General features: G+C 41.3%; 1 protein-coding gene across 7 annotated transcripts in view; it reads left to right on the top strand.

Moving 5' to 3' along the window:
- LOC112107002 (poly(rC)-binding protein 3-like) overlaps positions 1-26,439 on the top strand; it is a 457,963-nt gene that overhangs the window by 411,582 nt on the left and 19,942 nt on the right. For 6 of the 7 annotated variants that reach the window (XM_026654134.1, XM_024200517.2, XM_024200513.3 and 3 more), the window contains 5 exons: positions 1,055-1,198; positions 6,900-6,941; positions 7,413-7,488; positions 9,377-9,429; positions 23,136-23,305. In XM_026654134.1, the coding sequence (XP_026509919.1) occupies positions 1,055-1,198; positions 6,900-6,941; positions 7,413-7,488; positions 9,377-9,429; positions 23,136-23,305 (485 nt within the window). Of the gene's footprint in view, positions 1-1,054; positions 1,199-6,899; positions 6,942-7,412; positions 7,489-9,376; positions 9,430-23,135; positions 23,306-24,563; positions 25,016-26,439 lie in introns of those variants that run through there. The other variant, XM_024200516.2, reaches the window with a different exon arrangement.

The raw sequence follows: 26,439 nt of genomic DNA on the forward strand, positions 1-26,439 counted from the left end.
GTTATTTATTGTTGTTGGTGGTGATGGTTGACTGCAGTAGTGCCTAGAGGTCAGGACCACCTTGTGCCAGGCACTATGCAGATAATTTGAAGCCTGTTTTACAGGATTGTTCCCAGGGCCATTTTCTCTGTCTTAGTCTCTATAAAGAAATATTCATGCTTGGTCAAGTATTTACTGATCACATTTTTATCTACTGACTCTCAGAACAATTTTCTTCTTCTGTTACTTGCAGAGGACCCATCTTGCTCCCACTGAAGGCAGTGAGAATAGGCCTACACTAGCCATGGCTTTCCCCTACACTTCTCACTCCGAGTTAGGTGGAATGCAGGATCAGGCCCATTTAATTATCCCCGGAGTTCAATGAGCGTGGTGACTATAGCGCAGACTGAAAATTCTTATTTCACTTTTATACTGGGACACTTGGCTGTGTGACAGCACACAGCTGAATGTATTGTTCTCTTTTAACAGGTTTGTGCAAAGAGAGAACGCTGGGGAGAGTCTCCCAAAAGATTGACAAGTTTCAAAATTGGCACCTAACTTCCTTAGATCTCATGAAAAGCTAAATTCATTCCCAGGCCCCTTGAATCTTTACCAAATTATTGTGGAAACAAAACCAAACCTGTCTGCATTTTCCTTTTGCCTATGTAATAAGGACCGTAGCCCTGAAGTGAGTGTGAATTTTGCCACTGAATTCAGTGGGAGCAGGATCCAGGCTCTTGGGAGCAAGTATCAGAGGGGTAGCCATGTTAGTCTGGATCTGTAAAAAGCAACAAAGAGTCCTGTGGCACCTTATAGACTAACAGACGTATTGGAGCATAAGCTTTCGTGGGTGAATACCCACTTCATCAGACGCATGCGTGGGTATTCACCCACGAAAGCTTATGCTCCAATACGTCTGTTAGTCTATAAGGTGCCACAGGACTCTTTGTTGCCCTTGGGAGAATACGCTGGTGAATGGGGCAGAGGCATGCAATTGCTGTATGAGATGAACAAAGTAAAACATGATTTTATGTGAGCTACTTAATTCCACATCTTGATATGTTTTTGTTTTCAGTCCCCACCCAAAGGTGCCACCATTCCCTACCGTCCCAAACCTGCCTCTGCACCTATCATTTTTGCAGGTGGCCAGGTAAGAGCAGACACGATTTTGGCTTCAGCTGGAAACCACACCGTCTTGGCCCAACCTCAGCCAGCGCCTGTTAGTTTTCACCTTTTATACTTTTTTTGCCTGGTATAGTATGAATGTGTTTTATCCAGTGTGGAACATTATTGCTTGCAGAAAAGGAGAACACTGTGTTATAAACTTAAAATGAAAACAAGTCAAGGGCTTCTTTTAACTCGTCTTCTGTACCGTTATTGAATAAACCTCTGATACTTGTACCCTATTCATTTCAGTTTATGTCCCTGGCACTGGGTTTTGTTTTGTTTTTTCTCTGTGGCTTTTCCAGTAAATGCAACATCATAGTTGATGTTGCCAAGAACTTGTCACCTACCATGAGTAGCTGCATCAGGAATATTCTGCTTGGTAGCTGACAACACATTAGAGCAGTGGTTCTCAAACTTTTTTTTTCGCAGACCACTTGAAATTTGCTGAGGGTCTCGGCAGACCACTTAATGATCTTTCCAAATGTTGTTTGTACCGTTATCTATCTATTGTAAAGCACTTTGGATAAAAGCACTATATAAAAAAAACCTTAATAATAATTAACGTTTTTTGTTCTACACATAAAAGCACACAACTCATATTTTAATATCAGTAGTCTTACCTTTCTAATGTGATGGATGTGCCCTCTCCCCCCGCTGTGGCAGCCCCCGAGCTGGGGCTGGGACGGAGGGGGGGTCTCTCCCTCTCTCCCCCGCCGCAGCAGCCCCCGACCTGGGGCTAGGAAGGAGGGGGGTCTCTCCCCTGCCACAGAGTTGAGGCTGGGAAGGAGGACCATCTCTCCTCGGCAGCCTTAGCCCTGGAGCTGGGGAAAGTCACCTCTTTCTCTGGCCGCCACAGCCCTGCACATCCCAAATTCCCCCCACCGCTTCTTCTCACCCCACTGCCCCCTTCCACCTACTCCCTATCCCCCCAAGGCCACCACCTCACCTTACATGTGCATTTTCTCCAGGGTCCAGGCACCTAATTAGTGCAGCCACAGCTGCGCAGCTCCACTAATTAGGTGAGTGGCCCTTCATTCTCTCATGTGCGGCCCCCGAGGCGCGCACCTTAGAGGGAACTATCTGCGGAACACCTGAATGGAGCTCGCGGACCACTGGTGGTCCACGGACCACAGTTTGAGAACCTCTGAATTAGAGTATAACTCTGTAATCTTCTACAATAGAAAGGAACAAAAATAAGACAATTGGTATTTTATCAAGATTTAAAATTAGCTTCCATAGTAAGGTGGTAATTTGTTCTGTTGTAAAGAAACTGGTATCCAAAATCAGAAATGCTTTAATGGAACAAATCTTTTTATTATTTTTTTAAGTTGCAGTTTCATCAATTTTATAAAGCAATATAACTAAGTTACAGTATTGATCAGCTTTCACCATGTGATCACAGAGTACAAAGCTTCTGCTCAAGAAATGCTCTACTAATTTTCAAGTTTTCATAATTTTAATTTCCATGGGGCCAAGTCATGAGTTCCTGGGTAAAATATGAACACACAAAGTATTATATGCTGTTTTATTTTTACGATTATTTCTTACAGTGGTGCCTACGGCCCAACCATGAATGGGGCCCCGTTGTGGTAGGCACAGTAACAGAGCAGTAGACAGTCCCTGTCCTGAAGAGTTTCCACCTGTTCTGCACATCCTGATTTATACCATATCCAAAGCTTTGTTGTTGTTTGCTTTTTTACATGGTGGAGGTATGGCTGTTCCCCCCACATCTTGCTGCCTCTTCAAGCTATGTGACCATGGTTCCCACCCACTTTTAGCCCTTCTATGGTGTTTCCATACAATGTGTCTTGTTCTTCCCTTTGGATATTGCCTTGAAATAGGCGTACTAACCTGGTGCTTCGTTGCAGCTTGCCCTATCATCACCTAATGTGGAGAAAGGCAGCTGTTGATAAACTGACCTCCCAACAATACACACAGCCAATGGACTATCTAGACACGCCACTGATATGGTGTGTGAGCTGTTGTGCCAACAGTTCACCTAGAACACCATTTCTCCACGATCGCTTATGTTATGGCCAAATGAGAGGCCTTCCACTTCCTGTTTTCAGAGTGATGTCCTAGAGTGTCAAATCACCCCCTTGCTTGGAACTATCTGAGAACAGATGGCATCTGTAGCTGCCATAGCACCCATTTGGAGCATCTCAGGGTTCTGTAGAGCTGCTGGTTCATAAGAAGGCTGATGGCTACATCTCATAAGTGCATCGAAGAGCAAGTCAGGCCATTATGGATTAAAAGTTTTCCCAATGTCATTATTCGATAACACTAACTAGCCACTTTACAAACATGTTAATGTCCTTTATATTGACTCTCCAGTTACAGTCATGGTTGGCTGAAGTATTTTATGGTACATTTTGAAAAAAAAAAACCTAACTAAATATTAATTCCTGCTATCCAGGTCTGCTGCTCTTACTTTGACTGGTTTTCTTCAGAGTAAGATACCTACTTTCTTAATTGATAGAATTTAAATTGAAATTACTTTTCCAGAATTTGATCTCAGTTGACTGTGAAAGTTCACAGAGTAAGTTACTCCAGACATATATTTTAAGTTTATAGTGTGGTGTTCTCCTTTAAAGCAGATGTATATATATTCAATGATGCACGGTAGCAGTGCTGTAAATGATATTACCATCAAAGATTGTCTCAGTGAATAACAAATTACTCAAATAAAAGAATATTAAAAGTAGGCACTAGAATGCTCTCAACAGTTGGAATAAGTAATTGAAATTCTGTCTTATCATATAGTGTAACAGATCGCTGAATTCTAGTCATCTTTAATTTTATAAATCACAAAGAAAACAGCTGGGTGTTCTATATTTTTCTTAACACGACCTAGTTCAATCAAGAAAAAATAGCTGATTCTAATATTTTGTGTGAACCTTTGAACCTGTAGTCTCTCCCTTATTAGGCAAATTCTTCAGTACCTTAGAAAATGGTAGCGGTGGGCTTGGGAGTTAGCAAGGAAAGGATTTCTCATGGATTTTATTTCTAGTGTCAAAATACAGTATATGCATTATGTTTTTGATAGTGTAATAAGAAATCCTGAGTACAAATTAATATTGAAAACAAAATAAAATGGTATCAGCAGGGAAGAGATGCTGGATGGGGTCACTCTCCCTTCCTGTAGGATCAGTTTCAGTTTCAAATTATTTCATGGGTAAGCTGAAAGATTTGGGGTTTGTTTGCTTATTTTAACTATACTCTGCATATCAAGCTACCCTGGAAAAATCAAACTCCTACTATTATTTGATGAGATGGGGTTTTGCTGCTTTAAACATTTTTTTAATCTTCTCTGTGCTTTTCTCAGTATCGTATTACGTAGCAGAACGGAAAGGAAGGTGAACACAATGCTGCCTTTCTCTTAGTTCAGATCCGTACTAAAATCCAGCATATGCAGGGTTGTTGTTTTTTTAAATAATCCCAAAACATCACCCATGTCTGAAAGAAACAAGGTTTCGTCCCATTTGTCTACCCATATTTTTTGTACATTACCCTATCCCAAAAATGCACACTTCCAACATTGTCTCTTCAGGGACAGACTTTGCCCTGACTTACCCTTCATTCAACCTCAATGACTTCACAGGCTGTAAATCAGGACAAATTTTAGACCCAGGGGACCAACCATTCCCACTTTCATTGAAGTCAGTGGCAAAATTTCCATTGACTTTACTGGGAGCAGGATCCCACACCTGGTTTGTAAATTAAAGTGACCATTTCCTCTTTCCATGCATTTGGTCAATTATTTTTATGTATTATTTCTGTTGCAGTAACTCCCAAAATGTGCTTGGCTTGTTCCAACAATGGAGAGGACACAGTCCTGCCCCAAAGCGTTTTACAGTCTGAAGTGCAAAGGTGCTGGAACTAGGGGTGCTGGGGGTGCTGCCACATCCCCTGGCTTGAAGTGGTTTCCATCATATACAGGGTTTACAGTTTGGTTCAATGGCTCTCAGCACCCCCACCATACAAATGGTTCCAGTACCTCTGCTGAAGTGTGCTCTTTCTACTATATTTGAAATAGAGCTAAGCTCAGATTGAACACTGCTGAAGTAGGCCAGAAGGTCAAAGGTTTAGTGTAGTGCTTTTCAGTCCAAATGGTTTGCTCACAGAATTAGACCCCAATCCAGCAGAGTATTTAAGCATGATATCAATGGGACTACTCTCATGCTTGAAGTTAAACACCTGCATAAGGTCCTGACCCAGAAAAACAATTAAGCATGTGCTCAGCTTTAAGCATGTGCTTATGTCTATCCCTATTCAGCAAAGCATTTAAACATATGCTGAGCTTTAAGCATGTCCTTAAATGACACTGCTCTTGGTGGAACTTAAGCGTGTGCTTTTGTGTTTTTCTGGCTCAGGGCCTTAATTTACAGTTTATCAAAGCGTTACTGCCTGGTTTTATGCCCAAATCTCCACATAACTGACTATGCACATGACTAGTCCCATTGTATTCAATAGCACTCGTGTGCATAAAGATACTCACAGGCATAAGTATTTGTAGGATTGGGGCCTGACTTTATAAGTAACTTTAAAATAAACGAAATGTTTCTGCTCAAGGAGAGAAGTGCTGGTGTACAAATTTCTAATAAGTAGCTGGAACATTTAATTAAACTCCGTTAAATGAATTGTTCTATAATTTTCAGAGCAGTCATTTCTTTCTCAGAGACCTTTTTGTCAAATAAGCATTTTGCAACCTAAGCTAATCAGCTCTCGTCCTGTTTCTGATTCTGTCTGTACAAATATTTATAAATTATAATCTGTCCTTCTGTTTTCCCTCCTGTCTAAGCACAAACACATTAAAATGTTTTGATGGGCTATCCCTTTTGGAAAAGTCGTGCAGAATGTAATAGACAATTACAACCTTTTGTATAGGTTGGTTTTTTTTAAACCATCCTGTAGAATTTAATAGAGGCAGCAGGCGAGGATAGCCACAGCATCATGTATCTCCTCCCTTCCCTGACATGCCCCTTAGGCCAGTGGCAAAGGATAGCTGGCCCAGGAGCTTCCTCCATCCAGTACCAGCAGAATTCCATGCTGGCCATTTGTGGACAGAATCCAACCTTTTTGCACTGCTTGAGCGGGCCCAGCAAAGGGCTGTGTTTCACTTGAGAATCTGGCTCTTTATGTAAAAGAAGAAAATTAATTTTACTATCCCCACGAATCATTTCAAAATCCTTAATCCAGCCTTGTGCAGAGTTGTGTGAGAAAGACACACAGGAATCCGTTACCTCAGGGATGGAGGAGGCCGAAAAAACCATTGTTTTGTAGGGCCACCTGAAGCTAAGCACAAAGACATCTCCAAGCAAGTCCAGCAGCCAGTTGGGGCCCAAATCCTCTTCCGCACAGACCCATGGAGTTTGACCCTTGTGGTGGAAAGTGCTTGCTGCCCCTAAGTTCCTGGAGGCATTTGGCCACAGTCTGCCCTCTCTTACACTGAGGGTGGAATGTGGCCAAATGTGCCTGCCTGGGGCGCCATGCCTGGAGGAGCACCCACTGTTGCAGTGCCCCTCGCAACACCTCCCCCATTGGGCTGTACCTGAAAGGCACAACAGAGCCCTTCCTGTACTGTGCGGCTGTCAAAGCAGCATAAGAAAATTAAGCTTCCCTTAGCATGTAATGAAATGTGATTTGCATTAGATTTGGAAAACAGCACAAGGTTCTCTCTAGCCTGATGAGAGTGGAGTACTTATTGTCTAATCTGACTGATACGTATCTTTAATTTTGCTTGTCATTTTCAGGCGTTTACAATTCAGGGGCAGTATGCCATCCCTCATCCAGACGTGAGTCCAGCGCATGTAAATTACTCCCTTCTTCTTTCTCTCTTTCTCTTATTTGTTCTGGGCAGCATTTACTTTCTAGAGTTAACATTAAGACATGCCTGTAGATGCCTGTACTTAACAGTGTACCATATAGCCAAGTGTTAGCGTTACTGGATAACTTCTGTAATAATTGCTAGAAAGTACAATGACCCAGATACAAATGACAGTTTTTTGTCTTTTATGCATGCTATGTATTTGAGTTTTTAATATGTAATTCTACAGAAAAGTAGTTAATATTAACTATAGCCATTACATGTAATAACAATAGAGACGTCATTTTAACCAGTTTTTCTATACAGTAGAATAGAATGAATGATTAAACCTTTATTTTAATTTTAATTAATCCAGTTTTAAAACATGTAAGATGGTTTTCTCTACTCTGAAATAATTCCATTTGATTGGTTAGTTCTAATTTCCCATCCTGCCCTGCAGTTGACCAAGCTTCACCAGTTGGCTATGCAGCATCCCCCCTTTACTCCCCTTGGGCAGACCACCCCTGGTTTCCCTGGTACGTACCCATGACCCCCTGGGGATGTCCTTCTTCTTAACAGCTTTGTTTCCCATGGTCATTACATCATTTTAATACTAAATGTGGGCAATGACCGATGATCCTTTTGTTTTCACACCTTAATCTTTGTTCTTTTTCCCTGTGGCTCTGTTTGTTTTTGTCATTACTAAATTCTTGTGCTTTGTTTGTTCCATTTATTTTAATACAATCCACTTAATTTGTGCCATCAGCCAAAGAGCCTGAGTTTCTTTGAGTTAGTCCTATGCAAAGTTATTATGCACCACATAGTACGTACCAGTTAGTATTACCTAAAGTACTGGATAAAATTAATTTTGTTGGACCTCCGTTTTTGTATTGTGCATTGAAAAAATCCAAAGAGAAATTAAAATCTAAGAATGGAAAATATATTTACAGTATAATTACAGATTAATTAAAAATTTTAGAACATACAATTGAGGGCCTAAACAGGCATCCCTTGTACGCTAAAATTCCTTTTGGCTTCCATTATTCTTGTTGTCCTTGGAACAAATTCTGCTGTTCTTAATTGTGCAAAACTCCCAATGAAGGCAATGGAATTTTGCTCAAGTAAGGTCATAATTGTTAAGGCCTGTCAGGTATATTTGTTTGTTTGGAAAAGAGGATTGAAATTAGATAAACTTTCAATTAAATCAGTTTAATGTACATTTTATTTTGTTTCAGTAAATATTGGGCTTGGAATTCAAGATTTTTCCCAAGACATGAATAATTATACACTGGTACATATTTTGTATGGCAAGTAATAACATTTTTATCAAATACATCAAATTTTGTGAGAGACTGAATCATTTCATTATTTTAATTGTTTATATGATTTTTGGACTACAATATTCAGCAAATATACACAGTGTAAAATAAACATACACAATATGTAAATAAATTAATGTAAATATAATGAACATTTAGATAAAGTATTCTGAATAAAATTATTCCTTTTCCATCTTTGCTAGTGTGGGAAAAATACATTTTAAAATATATCTTTATACACAGAAAAATTGGAAAGGGAAGAAAGAAAAATGACACAAACAATATAATTTGCTTCTACATGGTGTATCTGATAAAATATCAGCAAATAATATTAAATTACCTTTCCTGGCTTTATATTTTCCGTGTTTTTCTACTTGTCATTAACATGCTGCTCCTTAATCTTTTCCTTGTTATATTTGTGATTTGTATGTTTCCGTAACTATACTGAGTGTTAGAGCACTAATTGCATTTCTCCTAAGCATTTTCCTTTTGTCCACCCAATTTAAAAACAAATGTATGCAACTTACAGTATTTTGTACATTTCCCTAAAAAAAAAAAAGAAAAAAGTTCTTTCCAACATTTCTGCAACATCACTAATCCCATGTACAATTTAAGTTCACCTAGTTTATTTTCTCCATCTTTTCTTTATTTTATCAGTTTTCTTTTCACATTTTACTTTTTGTTTACTGTAGATTTCCACTTTTTATTTTGTGTAATTCAGCGCTCCTGGTAGATAGGTCAAAATTCAGATATCCGTTCATTTTTGGCAATTAATGTATATGGAACACATTTCATAGTTATTTATAGGTGGAACCATCCACTTTCTATAAACTTTTCATAGCATTGTAGACTCTGCCGTGACATTTGTTATTTTGGTGGGTTAAAGGTTAATTAAAATAAGAATAAATTAAAGTCAGTCCAACCTTCTTAATTTTTGCATCTCTTGCTTTCTTTTCTCTTTTGCTAGCAGTTCTGTATTTTTCATTGCTACTCTCTTTTATCTATTTTTTTTCATATTTTCCTTCTTTTAAATATCATTTGTTGTGTCTTCCCTTTTTTTCAAAACGATTGGCATAACATGTTCCCCTCTGTCCCTTCAATATAGGATTGGATGCCACTACTCCAACCAGTTCCCATGAGCTTACTATTCCAAATGATGTAAGTGGACCAATAGTCAGTCTCTCTCTCTCTCTCTCTCTCACTTGTGCTACTGTAGGTGGAATATTTCATTTTGTGTCAATTCATCAATTTGTTACCAAAATAAATTTAAACTGTGCTATCAGAACTGTGTTACAGAGTATCAGAGTGCAGGGCAAAAGGGGGGGGAAATTACAGTTTATGCTAGTGTCAGTACTCGAATGAGTTTTGGATACTTAAGGAATTAATACATCTAGGGAGAGTTAGTAGAATAGTGGTATAAAAAAAGAAGACAAAGTGAGACTGGATGGCTCTGTTGAATGACAAGGACTGAGATACAGAGCATTTCACCTGTGGTCACGTGGTCCAGTAAGGCCAGGTTGGTTGTTACTGAAAGTGTTATCAATAGGACTGTCAAGCGATTAATCATGATTAATCGCGCTGTTAAACAATAATTATTATATTAAATATAAATATTTTTGATGTTTTCCTCATTTTCAAATATATTGATTTCAATTACAACACCAAATACAAAGTTCACAGTGCTCACTTTATTTTTATTTTTATAATAAATATTTGCACTGTAAAAATAAATAGCATTTTTCAATTCACTTAATACAAGTACTGTAGTGCAATCTCATTATCATGAAAGTTGAACTTACAAATGTATAATTAGGTACAAAAAATACCTGCATTCAGAAATAAACAATGCAAAACTTTAGAGCCTACAGGTCCACTCAGTCCTATTTCTTGTTCAGCCAATCGCTCAGACAAACAAGTTTGTTTACATTTACAGGAGATAATGCTGCCCGCTTCTTGTTTACAATGTCACCTGAAAGTGAGAACAGTCATTTGTATGGCACTGTTGTAGCCGGCTGTGATGGGTTGGGTCACAGAAACCCCTTTGGGAACAGCCGCCTGATGTGCCTAGACTACCTCTGAGCCTGTTTTCCCTGCCAGCTTGAGACTTCAGTGCCTTACCTTGTTTGAGCCAGACACATTTGCCTGCTGCAAACACAGATCCAAATCTGAACCATGTCCCCCACAAGCTGCAGGCTTAACTGAAAACAGCTTAAGAAGTGCTCCTGTCTCCAGCATGCAGATACCCAACTCCCAATGGGGTCCAAATCCCAAATAAATCCGTTTTACCCTGTATAAAGCTTATGCACAGCTGTCCCCCCACCCCCTTCCAGGTATTAATACTTACTCTGGGTTAATTAATAAGTAAAAATGATTTTATTAAACACAAAAAGTAGGATTTAAGTGGTTCCAAGTAATAACAGACAGAACAAAGTAAATTACCAAACCAAATAGAACAGAAACATGCACGTCTAAGCCTAGTACAGTAGGAAACAATGCAGGTAAATCTCACCCTCAGAGATGTTCCAATAAGCTTCTTTGACAGACTGGTCTCCTTCTAGTCTGGGCCCAATCCTTTCCCCTGGTACAGTCCTTGTTCCAGCTCAGGTGGTAGCTAAGGGATTTCTCATGACTGCAACCCCTTTTGTTCTGTTCCACCCCCTTATATATCTTTTGCACAAGGTGAGAATCCTTTGTCCCTTTCTGGGTTCCCACCCCTCCTCCTAAATGGAAAAGCACCAGGTTAAAAGATGGATTCCAGTTCAGGTGACATGATCACATGTCACTGTAAGACTTCATTACCCACTTGCCAGCACACAGGTATACAGGAAAACTTACAAGTAAACAGAGCCATTTACAACCAATTGTCCTGGTTAATGGGAGCCATCAAGATTCCAAGCCACCATTAATGGCCCACACTTTGCATAATTACAATAGGCCCTCAGAGTTATATTTCATATTTCTAGTTTCAGATACAAGAATGATACATTTATACAAATTGGGTGACCATATTCAGTAGATTATAAGCTTTGTAATGATACCTTACAAGAGACCTTTTGCATGAAGCATATTCCAGTTACATTATATTCACACGCATTAGCATATTTTAATAACATCATATGGAGTGCACCATCACACCGGCGTTGCAAGATGTTTACGTGCCAGATGCGCTAAAGATTCATATGTCCCTTCATGCTTCAACTACCATTCCAGAGGACATGCGTCCAAGGTGATGACGGGTTCTGCTCGATAACGATCCAAAGCAGTGCAGACCAACACATGTTCATTTTCATCATCTGAGTCAATGCCACCAGCAGAAGGTTGATTTTCTTTTTTGGTGGTTTGGATTCTGTAGTTTCCGCATCAGAGTATTGCTCTTTTAAGACTTCTGAAAGCATGCTCCACATCCCGTCCCAATCAGATTTTGGAAGGCACTTCAGATTCTTAAATCTTGAGTGCTATAGCTATCTTTAGAAATCTCACATTGGTACCTTCTTTGTGTTTTGTTAAATCTGCACTGAAAGTGTTCTTAAAATGAACAACATGCTGGGTCATCATCCAAGACTGCTATAACATTAAATATATGGGAGACATACAATTCTCTCCCAAGGAGTTCAGTCACAAATTTAATTAACACATTTTTTTAACGAGCGTCATCAGCATGGAAGCATGTTCTCTGGAATGGTGGCCAAAGCATGAAGGGGCATACAAATGTTTAGCATATCAGGCACGTAAATACCTTGCAATGCCAGCTACAAAAGTGACATGCGAACAGCTGTTCTCACTTTCAGGCAGGGCCGGCGCAACCCATTAGTGCTAACATTTGGGGGGCGGTGACCGCGGCGGCCGGATCTTCGGGCGCCCTGGTCGTCGGCAGTATTTTGGGGGCGGGACCTTCCGCCGCCTAGGGCAGCAAAAAAGCTGGCGGCGCTCCTGCTTTCAGGTGACGTAAATAAGAAGCAGGCAGCATTATCTCCTGTTTCTCTTAGTGATTGGCTGGACAAGAAGTAGGACTGAGTGGACTTGTAGGCTTTAAAGTTTTACATTGTTTTGTTTTTGAGTGTAGTTATGTAACAAAAAAATGTACATTTGTAAGTTGCACTTTCACGATAAAGAGATTGCACTGCAGTACTTGTATGAGGTGAATTGAAAAATACTATTTATTTTATCATTTTACAGTGCAAATATTTGTAATAAAAATTATATAAAGTGAGCACTGTACACTTTGTATTCTGTGTTGTAATTGAAATCAATATATTCGAAAATGTAGAAAAACATCCAAAATATTTAATACATTTCAATTGGTATTCTATTGTTTAACAGTGCGATTAATCACGATTAATTTTTAACTGTGATGAATCGAGAGCCCTAATTATCAATCACTGGATGGTTGGCGCCCTAAGTGGAGTTAGTAACTAAGGAATAGGTGTTTGCATCACAGGTGGCACCCTGATTAACAGTCCCAGTAAAAACACCAAGAACTGAATGGACTTGGAAAATGAACAACCTCCATATTCTATGGGGAAGTTCCTCCAGGTTAGGACTGAGAACACATAGGCCAGCTAGTTTGGGGAAACTGCACTGTAACTTGCTTGTGCCATATCGTTCTGGACTAGTCAGAGGACCTTTGTCTCCAAGGCTGTCAATTCAGTGTCTTTCATGAGCACAAAATGTACTTAAACTATATAAACGTGCAATGTAAACAACATTGCTTTTAAAAAGAGAGGTTAAAAACTGGAGCAACACTCTGGGAACTCCAAATGGGATATGATTGGGCTACCTAGCCCTCACCTGCAACAGTCCTCCCCCTACCCTACAAGGTGCTGGAACTTTAGACGTCCCCTTAACATTTCCAATTGATTCTTTGCCTGCCATAGAAAAAACCTTCAAATATTTGCCGTCAGCTCTAGGTCTTATCAACTTTCATTATAAATGAATGACACAGAAAATTGAAGATATCCCCTCCAGTAAAAGAAGCTTTCAAGCATGAATGGGATCACAAATAACAATTACATTACTTACCAGATACTTATAACATCACATAAACTCTCTTAATCTCAGTGGCAGTGATTTATAGAAAGAAGAGGAGAAAACAAATCAGAGTTAATAGGAAAAAGGCGTCTCCTTTCCCAAGTACCTGAGATCTGGCAAGCTTTGCATTAGTAGGAGGACACCCTGCTAATATGTTTTATCATCTAGTTTATTGTTTGTTCAGAATTTTATGAGAGCACCATATTTGTCCTTACAGTGCAGGTTTGAGGAAGCTCATTGCCAAATTCTACTCTTGCTCACAGCACTGTAAATCCAGAGTAACTCCATTTACTTCAGAGCTGATGAAAGCGAGAGCAGACTTTGGCCCTGTGTCCCTTTTGCAACAGAGAGAATCTGTTCCTAGCCTCACAACTGTAATACACACTGACTCAGCACTAACCTCTGACATGCAAATGTGCATCACTGCATTATTTGAAAAATCCTCCTGCAATAGCAGATTTTTCAAGATCTAGTAAAACAAGCCAGCATATGTCAGTTTAAAATCAAGCCCATTGTAAGTTAAGTCAAGCCCAGTCTCACCGCCACCTTTTTAAAAGGGATCCCTGAGGACGAAATGGGTTTAGGCATAGAAATAGCCGGCAGGAATGCTACAGCTAAGAAAATGGAATAATATTTTGGGTTGGTTCCTAGCATTAAATTCAACTGTATATTAATAGAAGTGCTAAATGGACTCGGTACGCTGCATATGTGCAGGTGTGTGTGCAGTGCAGCCAGCCCGAGAAGTGGTACAATTTTGGGGGGGATTCTCATGATAAAATACAGGCAGCTCAGGAATTTTGGCTATTTGTGTTTCTGGCAGCCAGAGCAGCTGACTGCAGTACAGAAGGGTGTATGTTCTCAGCAGGCAGAGTCCTGGAGCAGGCACAACTGACCAGAGCAACCTAGGGCTGATGGAAAGGAGGGACAATTGTTCGGGCCCCCGCTGAGCTTGAGTTGGGAGGGGACCCAGTGAACACGGTATACCAGGGCCCCAAATTTTTCTCGATAGGCCTGGAGCTGCACCCATTCTGAGCTCACTAGCCAAAGCTTCATTCCCTCACCACCAAGCCCCTCCCCTGCAGGCTGGAGACAGGGAGAGGCTGTCTGAGCAGTTTATGGGAATGGGGGGCCTTCACGACCCTACTAAGGAGAAGCAGGGGAGCCTTCTTGAGTGGAGGGGGAAGGGAGGAGGCTGCAGGAGCCTGGTGGGGGTCAGTGAGCGAATGGGGGAGTTGGTGGGAGCCAGGGAGCTCTGGCCAATGGGGCATGGGAGTTGGGGAGCCCAGGCCCTGCATGTGGTTTGTGCACACTCTGTACATGGTTACGGTTCAGTTTTCAACCTGTTATTGTCTCACACACATTGCGGGTGAGCAGGGGGAGCTCACAAACCGGACAGACCAAAAACCTGAGTTAGGCTGGATTCTGACGCTTGGTTTGTCAACTGTTGGGGTTGGGTGATTTTTTTTTAATATGTAATAAATAGTCAAACAACCCTCTCTTGGAGAGGAACTTGCCAGAGGGCGCTGAGAACCCGGTGAGACTCATCTCATGTTGATTTGAGGACTTCATCCTCTCTAGTGGCTGGGGAATTTACTTGGGGTGGGAAGGCAGTAGAGTGAGGGGGTGGGGGAGGATAACTCTTGACAGCAACATTTCCTGGGTAGATCCTAGGGCTGGTCTACACCCTGTGTGACGTAGTTAGGTCATCCTGACCCCCAGTGTAGATGCCTCTGTGTCAAAGGAAGAATTTTTCTGTCAACCTAGCTACCGCCTTTTGGAGAGGTGAACTATCTATGTCAATGGAGGGATGCATCTACCCTACAGTGGCGTAGCTGCAACCCCTTAGCCATGCCGCTGTAGCACAGACATACCCTAGGGTTGCATGCAATAATCCGGGAGGGAGTGAATGCTGCTTAAAACAGCCTTAAGTCCCACCAAGTCCTAGTTGTGTTTGCCACTGAGCAGCCAGAGGGGGAGTCGCCCAATGGCAGCACAATTCCTGTAGGGGGAAGGAGGGGAGGGGAGTGGGAGTGCATGGCGAGCAACTACTGCCTGTGTGCATCTGGAACATCCAGGGGATCTACCTGACCGAGAGGCTCCTCCCCTCCCCCACAATATTGCCCGCACAATCCCTCCCACTAAGAGGGATGATGAAAATTCTAAATGGCTCCAACCTTCTTGTCCCTGCCCCAACACCCCACTTTCCCCATGGAGGGACAACTATAGGGGCCCAAGGTGGGTTGATTCCTCACCCCCTTTCCTTGTGGCTAGAGGGAATTGCACCCACAGTAGGTCCCCTCAGTAGAAGTGATGATCTGGCCTTCAGTAATTAAAGTCTGTCTGCTTTTAGCTCATCCATCAAAATTGATTTTTGTTGGTATTGTCTAAATTACTCGCAAAAAGTCACTTATTCTGAGTTCATTATATATTTGGTGACCAGCATATCCCTCAAGAGGCTGCGCTAGTAACATTAAGAAAAAAATAAAGTGTCAGCTTCAATACTTTCTGCTATTGCTGCTGCTTGGCAATACTGATTATTGCTCCAAACAGAAAATCAGGGTTGATATTTGTCATCTTGACAAGCAGCCAAGGAAATTAATTGATTAATTGATTTTTTTAATTGACTCCTTGAGGAGTCATTGACCTCTTTGCAAAGTGGATGTAAGATACCAGTGGAAATGAGAAGAGAATCGAGACCACTGTACTTACACATGCTCTTGAATTACCAAAGACAAACAGTATATGATTTAAATAAAAATAAACCCAGAAGGGTAAGTCTGAGTTATTACTCAGTCCTTGATCAGACAGATTCCCACTGATTCAAACACAGTAGGAATTTGCCTAAGCCAACACCAAATACAAACTAAGTAAAGACCTTAGGGTTTGGCCCAAGGAAAGCATAAGTAAGGCTAAGATTTTGTCGGGATAGTTTTTAGTAAAAGTCATGGACAGGTTATGGGCAATAAAGCAAAATTCACGGAAGCTGGTGACCTGTCCGTGACTTTTACTAAAAATATTCCTGACAAAATGGGGAGCCCAGCTGCAGGGTCCCCCCACTGCCAGCAGAGGTTGGGAAGCTGCAGGGGCTGCTCCAAGCTCTGGGGAGCCCCCACCACCTGTGGGGGCTCGGAGCTCCAGAGTCCCCCAGCTGGGAGTTCCGGGGTACCCCCGCCAACCATGGTGGCCTAGAGCTTTGAAGGACTCCCAGTTACATGGCAACTCAGCACTCCTGGGTCCCCTGTCCCCCACGGCGGCCAGGAACTGTGGCCCCGCCGTCCATGGCAGCTCAGAGCTGCAGGGGAGCCCCCGCTGCCCGAGGCGGCCAGGAGCTGCAGCCTCGCCGCCTGCATCAGCCGGGAGCTGCAGAGGTGGGGCCCGCCGCCCATAGCAGCTCAGAGCTGTGGGCAGCCTCCGCCACTCGCAGTAGCTGGGAGCTCCCAGGTCCCCTGCCCTCCACACGGCCAGGAGCTCTGGGGTCCCCACAACTCACGGCGGCTGGGAGCTGTGTCCCCGCCTCCCACAGCAGATTGGAGCTGCAGGGTGACCCCACTACCCGTGGCGGCTGGGAGCTCCGGGGCCCCCAGCACCCACAGCCATGGGGAGCTGCAGGGTCCCCCCGCCCCCACCCTGCAGCTTCCAGCCGACAGGGCTGAATTCACAGAGGTAGCTGGAAGTCACAGATTCCATGACGTCCGTGACCTCTGTGAAAAAATTGTAGGCTTAAGCATAAGTTAATACCTGTTTACAATTCATATTTGTTTGTGTCATAGTAAATCCTATTTATTCTTTCTTCAGTAATTGAGTTGAGGCAGTTATAAAATAATTTCTCTGTTATTAATGGTGACTATAGCTCAGACCTCACAGCTTTTTACATACCTCCAAATGATAATTAAAACTAATTACTAAAGTAAATGGCACCATGCCATAAAATCAAACTCCCTATCCAGACTGTGAATTTGGAAGTTCTATCCATCTAGATTTTTAGTAGGGGCCCACCATTGTAGTATCTGGGCATTTCTGAAACAAAACTAATAAAGTGGACTATATTTCTCCCATCTCCCTCGGAGGCCATTTAAATGTGTGTATGTGCGTGTCTCCTCTTCCCCATTTCAGGTAGTTACGCATTTCATTCTGAAGGTGGTGAGGTATCTGGTTATTCCCACCTTCTCCAGAAGGGAATTCAATCAGCCTGAATCAATTGTCAAGAAAACTGTGTCCTCTACACTCACAAGTTGACCCTTGAGGTTGACAGCGTCATTGTCCATAAGGAAAGTTGTGATCCCTGCCCAAGAGGCACTTCTGTAGGTAACGTGGTGTACTCCTGTGGAGGGATTAAAGATGAGCACTGTTGTCTTAAAACTAACCAGTTCTTTTGCATGGAGGCAGTATGGGGAACAGAACTCCAGGTGATAGGTCTGTCAGCAGTCAGTGCTGCTCAGGAAGCAGGTTAATACATTTGAGATGATCTGGACCTATTCTAAGGTTGCTGCACTCATTCCCAAATATGGAGAGTTGCATTAATTCGACCTGGAAGTCACAAAGGCATGGAGCACTCTGACCATGTCATTGTCCAACAGTAGGGACCCAGCCTTCTTCCAGTCACAGATGAAAGAAAGCATGTTTTGGCAGTGATAGCTATTTTAGTGTCCAGAAATACCAAGGAGTCCAAAAGAACTCCTAGGCTACAGTGTGACTTGATTATCTGAGGGCAGATACCCCCAATAGCAGGAGATACTCTGATGATGGGTAATTCTTCAAAATATTTCCTTCATCCCACCTGTATTACCTCCATCTGGTTTGCATGTAGTTTCAGCCAGCCAGCTGTCTTCCATCCACTTGTGATGTACATCTTGGCATATAATGGTAGAGTGGTGATAGCTAGGTGGGGGGATGGAGAAGGTGGTGGAAGTGGGGTACAATGGAGCTGGCATAGATGGATCACAGTCTTAAAACACCTGGCACTGCGAAAAAAACATTGGTCAGCAAGATAAAAATCACCTTCCCCCCTTTAAAAAAAAAAAGAGAGAACAATGAACAGAAAGCAAACCCCCCCAAAACAGCAGAATGCTTTGAAAATAAAATGCCGCAAATCTGATCAATGCTCTCTATAAATATAAATAGGCCTGTAAATCCAGCTGAATTGGAAATGACAACTTGATGGGCCAGCCTTCTGTAGTCTAGAGGAATAATGACTCCTTCCTTTCAAATAACTAATTGGGAAGCTCATCACATAAGCACCATAAGGGTGTCTTACAATAAAATTCAACACCATCTCCATAAAAGCCACTGGGAAGTTTTTATTTCCCTGTGGATAATCAATGGGACCACTTGTGAAGCAAGTAACTATACAGTATGAGAAAAGATATGAAAATGTGCCCCAGAGTAAGATGCTAATCTCAACGTTAGTAAGAGGGTGGGACAGAACTGGGCCCTCTATAAAGCTATGTACTTTCAATTAAGCTGGTGCACATTATATTTTTCATTGGTAGTTTAGGTCTGCACAGAAATGACAATAACAGTGGTGTTGTCTCAAAATTTGGCCTACCAATTTTCTTTATGTCTGTTTATGAAGTCTGTGAAATCACTATGAGCCAGATTGTGCATTACCCTTGGGAGGGGAGAGGAGAGATGTTAAATATTACTGCTGCTTTTTAACAGGCACAGAGTAGTCAAGCATCGTGTCCAAGGTCCTACAATAAGTCTGTGAGAGAGCTGTGATCAGATATCAGGAGATCGTGACTTCAACTAGACTACACTGTCCCTCATGCAGCCCCTTTTCTAAATAAAAATGCATAAATAAATCCCACTATGGCAGCCCTTCTGAGGCATATAACAAGGTACTTATGCAATAGTGAAAGAAGAAGAAAAAATAAAAGAGATTGAAAATAATGAGAAGGAAATAAACTAAGTATTTATGAAAAACAATTAGAGAGTCTCCTTTGAAGAGAACATCATAGACCAAGTTCTACGCTCAGTTATACCTGGATTTACATCAGGGTAACATGTTAAGCCACAGCTACCTGTGATATCCTGGGAATGTCAGACACATCCAATATAACATGTAACAGAAACAATTCCATTTGTTACACAATAAATCAATTCTTACATGGACTGAAACTTCCTTTAAATGTAAAGGAAGGGAATAAGTGGCTCAGTGGGATGGGAGATGTCTTTTCACCTTTGGTCAGTGGTTCAGACTGGTATTGGATGACAGTTGTTCCCATCTGACAGTTGTTCAGTGGTCATTATTAAATGAGTCTCAGTCTTGGGTCCAGCCTTGTTGGCAGTCCCAGGAGAGAGGCCAAGGATTCAATGGGCTGAGCCCACACTCCTCTTTCACCCTTGAAGCTACTCCCACCAGGCCAGTGGAGGTAAACTGATGAGGCAGCATTGGGAAGCTTGAGTTGGCAGTACCTGTACTGGGGATAAGCAGAAAACTTCAGTCTCAGATGCTGCCTACTCAGTACCTTTTGCTAGCACTATTATAAATGGAATCCAGTTTTATCTAGAAGTGAAATATTCAAACAACCCGCAAGCCACGCACCACCATGACGAGCCAACGCTTTACAGTAGGGGCCTTGTAATAAACTACAGACTAAACATCTGGCTATTCCCAGTGCCATAGAGAGAGAATGCAGCAGTGAGGGACATAAAGAGCCAAACAGGCAGAAAACTCACACTAGAAGGCCATAGTTTAAAGTCTAACTGGCATACTCTCTCTTTCTGTGTGATAGATTGTCTTTGTTATTAAGCACTGCCCGTGTGCTCAGCACTATACAAACACGAAGAAAGACACAGGGCTGAATCTGAACTCACATGGTGTAAATCAGGAGTAATTCCACTTGTCATCAATAGAGTTAAACTGGTGTGAGCTAAAAATCAGTCCTCATGGTCCCATCCGCTAGAATTTTATGGTCCTGGCTCGATTCCGCTCCCATTGATGTCATAGGAATTTTGCCATGGACTTGGACAGACAATTAAGAACGAGCGGGTGCATGACTCTCCTCTGATTTACATCAGTATAACTACATGGGTTTTGGTGGAGTCACACCTGCATTACACTATTGTAAATCAGAGGAGAATCAGGCCCATGATACATTGGAAGACCTCATGAACGTCAGTGTCAAAGCAGTTCCAATGGTCCTGCTAAAGAAAAATGTTAGACTCCTGTACTGCTCATCCTCTAATTGTATTGGCCGAGAGTTTTCAGAAGCTGTAACTGTAGAACATACAACACTTCATACAGTGCTGTCACTTTCAGTGTTTAATGGACCTACCTCTGTCACAAGGGACCCAGTAGGATCTGCCAAATCCTGCTGTGCCACAATCTACAAAACGAGAGATGGCGTCTCCTGAGTGGGCCAGTCAGTAGTGTTAGAAAGATTTGTCTTGAAAAAAGAGCATCGGTTTGGATATAATTTCATACGACTCCTTCTCAGAGTGAGTAGGGTGACCAGACAGCAAGTGTGAAAAATTGGGATGGGGTGGGGGGTAATAGGAGCCTATGTAAGAAAAAGACCCAAAAATCAGGACTGTCCCTATAAAATCGGGACATCTGGTCACTCTAAGAGTGAGGCAGACAAAATGCAAAGGGCCTGGCTCACCATTGCGTCACGCTGGTTTTACACCAGTATTACACCATCAAAATGACTTGAGGAGGAGAGGCAGTCTCTCAGATCACCTGATCCCAAACCATTTAAAGTGCATAGATTAAAACCAACCCCTAAAATTCCCGGAAGTGTATTGGCAGTCCATGCAGATCATACACTCCAATGCTATGGTAATGCGCACCATATAAATACCTAAGCTAGATTAATCCCATAGCCCCAGCATAATGTGCTCCCAGGGGACAGCCATATTCTGAACTAGCTTCAGTGTTTGATTGGTCTCGTGGCTCCATGCAGAGTGTATTACAGCAAGGCAGGGTTAAGGTGACAAAGGATAAGTGTGGAAAGCTCCACACAGGAATTGAAAGGTGACCCTCTCCTTGCCAAGCACAAATTAAAAAGTGTTCTTGGCCCCCACCACTTCTTGGGCATCCAGGAGCAGCCCAGGTCTAGCAATGCTCTTAAGTTGTTCATCTGGGTCACAGATGGTGGTCACAATTTCTCAGTCATGGTCTTGATTAAAGTGCCACCAGCGCTTCTGGATGCTTCCACCAACATTATCTCCAATTTATCTGGATTGAGTCACAATCATTCAAGCCCCAAACTCATTTAGGTATTAGGCTATTGGTTCCACTCTACCAGCTGAGTCAGGCATGATAACAGCATATAGTTGGGTGTCTTTGGTGTCCCCTTCCAAGTGGCCTCATGAACACATTGAATAAGAGAGGTGATCAAATAAACCTCATGGTACCATGCATGAACCCCTCAGGGCAGCTACCATCTGAGAACACTCCAGAACAACTCCACTGCTTTGACAGGGCACAGTCACTGTAACAAACCCTGCTGACTAGAGCTGGTTACATTTTTTTTAAATGTTAACAGAAATCAGAGTTTTTACACACATTTTTATTGTGTTTTGACTACTCTACCGCTAACAGATTTAAAAATCTTTTTATCTTTGTGGCTAGGACACGATCAGCTGTAGCAGCCAGTACCATGCTCAGGCCTACAACTTGGTTGACCAGGGTTAAGGAAATCTGAGGACTCAAGGGTCAGCCAAAGTTGCCTCACCACAACTTTCTCACTGATCCTTCCTTAGAAAAGGAAAAATTCCTAAAATTAACACACAAAGTGGAAACAGACCCTCAGACTATGGAACGGGAAATCTCCTACATTTATTTGCCTCATCCTCCCACTCCTCCCAACCCTATTTATCTGTTTTGTCCTTCTATTGTGGCCTAACTGGCCATCTAGCCTGTGAACTCTCTGGGGCAGGGACTGTATTCTTTGTGATTTATCTGGTCAATGCCTAGCACTGTGGGGCCCTAACCCTGGATTGGGGTTCCTAGACACTGCCATAATATAAATAAATAATACTAGTATTAACATTTGTAGCTCACCAAGAACTTTCAAGCAGTCTTTGAAACAATATGCAATGTATTTTGCCAGTTGACTTTAAGGCTAAGAAGGGACCATTGTGAGCATTTAGTCTGACCTCCTGCACGTTGCAGGCCACAGACCCTCACCTGCCCACTCCTGTAATAGACCCAGTACAATTTTACTGAAGGATAAAATGGGGCATAGGAACACATGCAGAATCCTGACTTACATTTTGCAAATAAAATCAAGGATCAAGTTGTGACGAAAGTGTCATCTCGCCTTAGGCCCAGTTCTGCATTCCGCTACATGGTTATAAGTCCCATTGTCTTTAATGGAAAGAAACCGCTGTAAAGGAGGGCAGAATTTGGTCAATAAAGTTTAGGACTGTCAAGCAAGCTAGAAAGACCTAGTGAGTGAGGTTCTGTGTTTCGAACTACACAGAGCTCTTCTTCAGACTGAGGCACAGACACAATAATAGAGCTTTCAGTCTGTCTGATTTGTCAGTTATGTTGCATCTCTTGATATTTTCACTGGAAATTCAAACTGGGCTCTACTTTGTATTCTGTAGCATTACAATATGCCAGTATTCTCTGATGTATTGGATGGCTAAATTGCCTGTGATACTGAGTTAATACATAACCACCTACAAATGACAATGCTTTAACTATAGGAGCTTGACCATTAAGCCCATAGACGCTGCTAGCTATTCATTCCAAACAGCACAGCAAAAATCTTTTGTTTTGATATCGAGAGACCTTAGTAACCACATTTCGATCAATACGACAAGTTGCAGTTAAATGGTTTTTGCTTGTGTCTGTGGCACTAATTTCAGTCTTTGTCCCACTCCAGTTAATAGGCTGCATTATTGGCAGACAAGGCAGTAAGATAAATGAAATCAGGCAGATGTCAGGAGCGCAGATCAAGATTGCTAATGCCACAGAAGGCTCTGCAGAACGACAAGTTACAATCACAGGCTCCCCGGCAAACATCAGCTTAGCACAGTACCTCATTAATGCAAGGTAAGTTAGCTTTGTAAGTGATATGCTTCTGCAAGATTGCTCTCTCTGTTTTCCAACAAATATCTGCCTAGGATAAAGCCAGAAAGTTGCTGTGCAGTGTCCATTTTGCATAGTCTTATTTTATTCCTACTTATTTGTAAATCCTGTACTGTTAGAGCCTGTGTTTATTGGTGGTTTATATGGAAAGCGGCTTAATCTGGTGCAATTTCAGTTACACTGAAGCATAAGAGCTCAAAATCTGAACATTCACATTTGTAGCCATCTAGCCTCTGAGCTGGATACAGAAAATGATACTGTCATAAATTCGTTGGAAGATAAAACTTTTCATAGGACAAACTGATAGCGATGCAGACTCATTCTGCTGTCTTAAATGGCAACTATAGTGAAACAGATTGCAAAACAGATTTAATTTGCTAGCTGGAAATTGCTTCTCAGGGTTATTAATGGGATATTAAACAGACATTTGGTTGCTAAAGAGACCCGGAATTTATTTTTTTCATAGATAGCCCCACACATTTGTAAAAAGCCCACCCTCATCAGACAGGGTGAGAATCTCCTTTTCACCACTTTTCAACTCCAGAGTTAATGAAAACACTGATTGTTTAGTTAGTGAGAGGCATAAGCAGTCTCAAAGGGCTATTTGGATTTGATTATTTAGGAAAAGATGAAAGTTGATATGCAAGTAGCACTCTTACTCCTTTGAGAAAGTGCAATGAATGTAACGCTCTGTCATAAATCTACTTGAATGTGCTGTACAAAGGCACTAGAGAGGAAGATTAGTATCTATACATTACACCATTTTTTAAAAACACTGTGCCATCTCGCAAATCAAGCAACTTTCTTAAAGATACTTTTAAAATAATATAAAGTGTGTAAAATAGTATAAGCTTGTGTATGTTGTGGATTGCAGTCCTAGCAAATCTAACCAGCCAAAGCACCTCTCCACCAATATAATTTGATTAACACTAGAAAAGCATGTAGATTCCATGAATGAAGGGAAAGGAGATTTGCCTTCCATTATGGCAAACAAAATATTACCTTTGCATTACTTGTAACTAGCTTGTCAGGGATAAATGTACTATTCTATGGCACCACAAAGCTTCAACACTAGCCATTCCAAGGATCCAAAGACAACATACAGCTCGTGTGCTTTACATTCTTTATAGCAAATATAAGTCACTTCCTTAAGCCCTGTAATCAAGTAAAAATGTGTTCCCTCCTTTAACCCTTAAGGATATGTTCTTCTCTTGGTGTTCAGGGATTCCCCACACATCGAGACGAGAATAGACCCCTTCACTTTTAGTTGCACAAACGCCATATGGCATGCACCTGGATTGCAGAAGATAACAATTTAAGATCTTCAAGACAGCTAAAGCATGCAAATAAAATAATGCAAGTTATTAATGGAGTTGCAGTGAGCTGCTCACCAGAGACAGAAACTCTAGTGAACAAACCTCTCTTTGACTCAGTTATAAAAGCCTGTGAACTCTCACAGCTCTGTTTATTGCTGTCTAATGGTTCTTTTCATGGAATGGGACATTTAAGAGGTCTTTTAACACACTTTTGCAATGAAGAAAACTGCTGAGCAATCATATTCCATGGATACTATATACCCTGTGAAACTAGAAACAAAGTAGTATTTTCTTCCTGTTGAATTTCTAGTTAGGAAGCATTTGTTACCATCAGATACAATAAACCATTATATATTATGTACTATATGTTGAAATGTATTTAGGTAAAATGACTTCATTTGTGAATGAAGAGTCTTAAAACAATGTATAATAAATTAAGCTCTCAAGTATCATAGGTAATTAAGGTGGCCTTTTCATTTTAAAAAGCTATGCTATGTGACTAATTTTTTGCTAAAAGATATAATGAGGAGAGAGGAATTCTGTTAACTTAGGTGCCAACACAGCAGCAGAACTAGTTGGCAGTCAAGGATTGAATGGGCCATGGAAATCGAATAACTTCAGTCTAGCAAGCGGTGTCCCCAACCTGTGGCTTACGCAGCTTGCAAGGCCATGGGAGGGAAATATAGAGTGCCACAGCCCATGCGGGACCTATTCTGTGGGTAAATGGAGCCAGCTTCAAGGGTTGTGAATCCAAAACTTTATATGAGTCCTACGAGCTCTTTCTTTTTTTAATTTTTTTCATTTATTTATAATTTTTTTATTAAATATAAAAAGCAGATGTGAAATAAATTGTTACCAGAGAGAGTTGAGTACAATATCAAAGTACTAAACTCACCATGATACCCACTGGTATGCAAAAATAGTCAATGTACACCGAGGACAGGGGGCACCAAGTTTTCCCATCATTCCTGGATCTGCCTTTTCTTTCTGTTCAGGGCGTTACTTCTGATACTGACATTACCCTGCAGACCAATCAGCTCTGACTAGTGCTGTAATGTCATTCCCATTGGTTTGGTTTCCAGGGGCATTACTTCTAGGAATTACAATACATAATTCAAGGTTTGACAGTAGCCTGAGTTTTAAAAGAATACCAGTTCTTTGAAGTACCTGAACTATTTCTAGCCAGTTTTGTCTTCTTTAAAATCATTTATCAGACAATTTTAAATAAAGATTATTTTGTTGCAGTATCTTGTTGAATATGTGCATGAGAATATATAAACTAGGTTAGATTTAAGGGCAGCATGGTCTGTAGAGACAGAGATTTAACCTTATTTTTGTTTCTGTATGGATATAGCCAACTGTTGATATTTGTACCCCTGAAATATGCCCCATCTTAGTTATGTGCATTAGGAATGCTTTATTTCCTGTATATCTCTTGTCTCTTAATTGGTCTTCAGCCTGAACCATGTAACCACAGGACTTGGGAAATAAGGTTCCACTGTAATAATTGGATCCTTGTTATCAAATTATTATCTTAAAATTCTTACTAAAAATGAAGTGAACCACAATTTAAGTTTAAACTGTATGATATATGACTTCTTCTTTGGGTTATAAATGAATTTTAGCCAATGGAGCTTTCTTATTCTTGTTGAAGAGTAGCTTTTTGAAGATATTTTTACTTCCATTTTGATAACCATTTGATTAGTTCAAGGATAATTAATAAGGGCCCACCCCTATATTCCTTACCTACTCAAGAAATCCACTGATTGCACGGAACACAGG

Source organism: Terrapene carolina, unplaced genomic scaffold (genome assembly GCF_002925995.2).
Source record: "Terrapene carolina triunguis isolate 2854851 unplaced genomic scaffold, T_m_triunguis-2.0 Scaffold183, whole genome shotgun sequence".
Lineage (NCBI taxonomy): Eukaryota > Metazoa > Chordata > Testudines > Emydidae > Terrapene > Terrapene triunguis.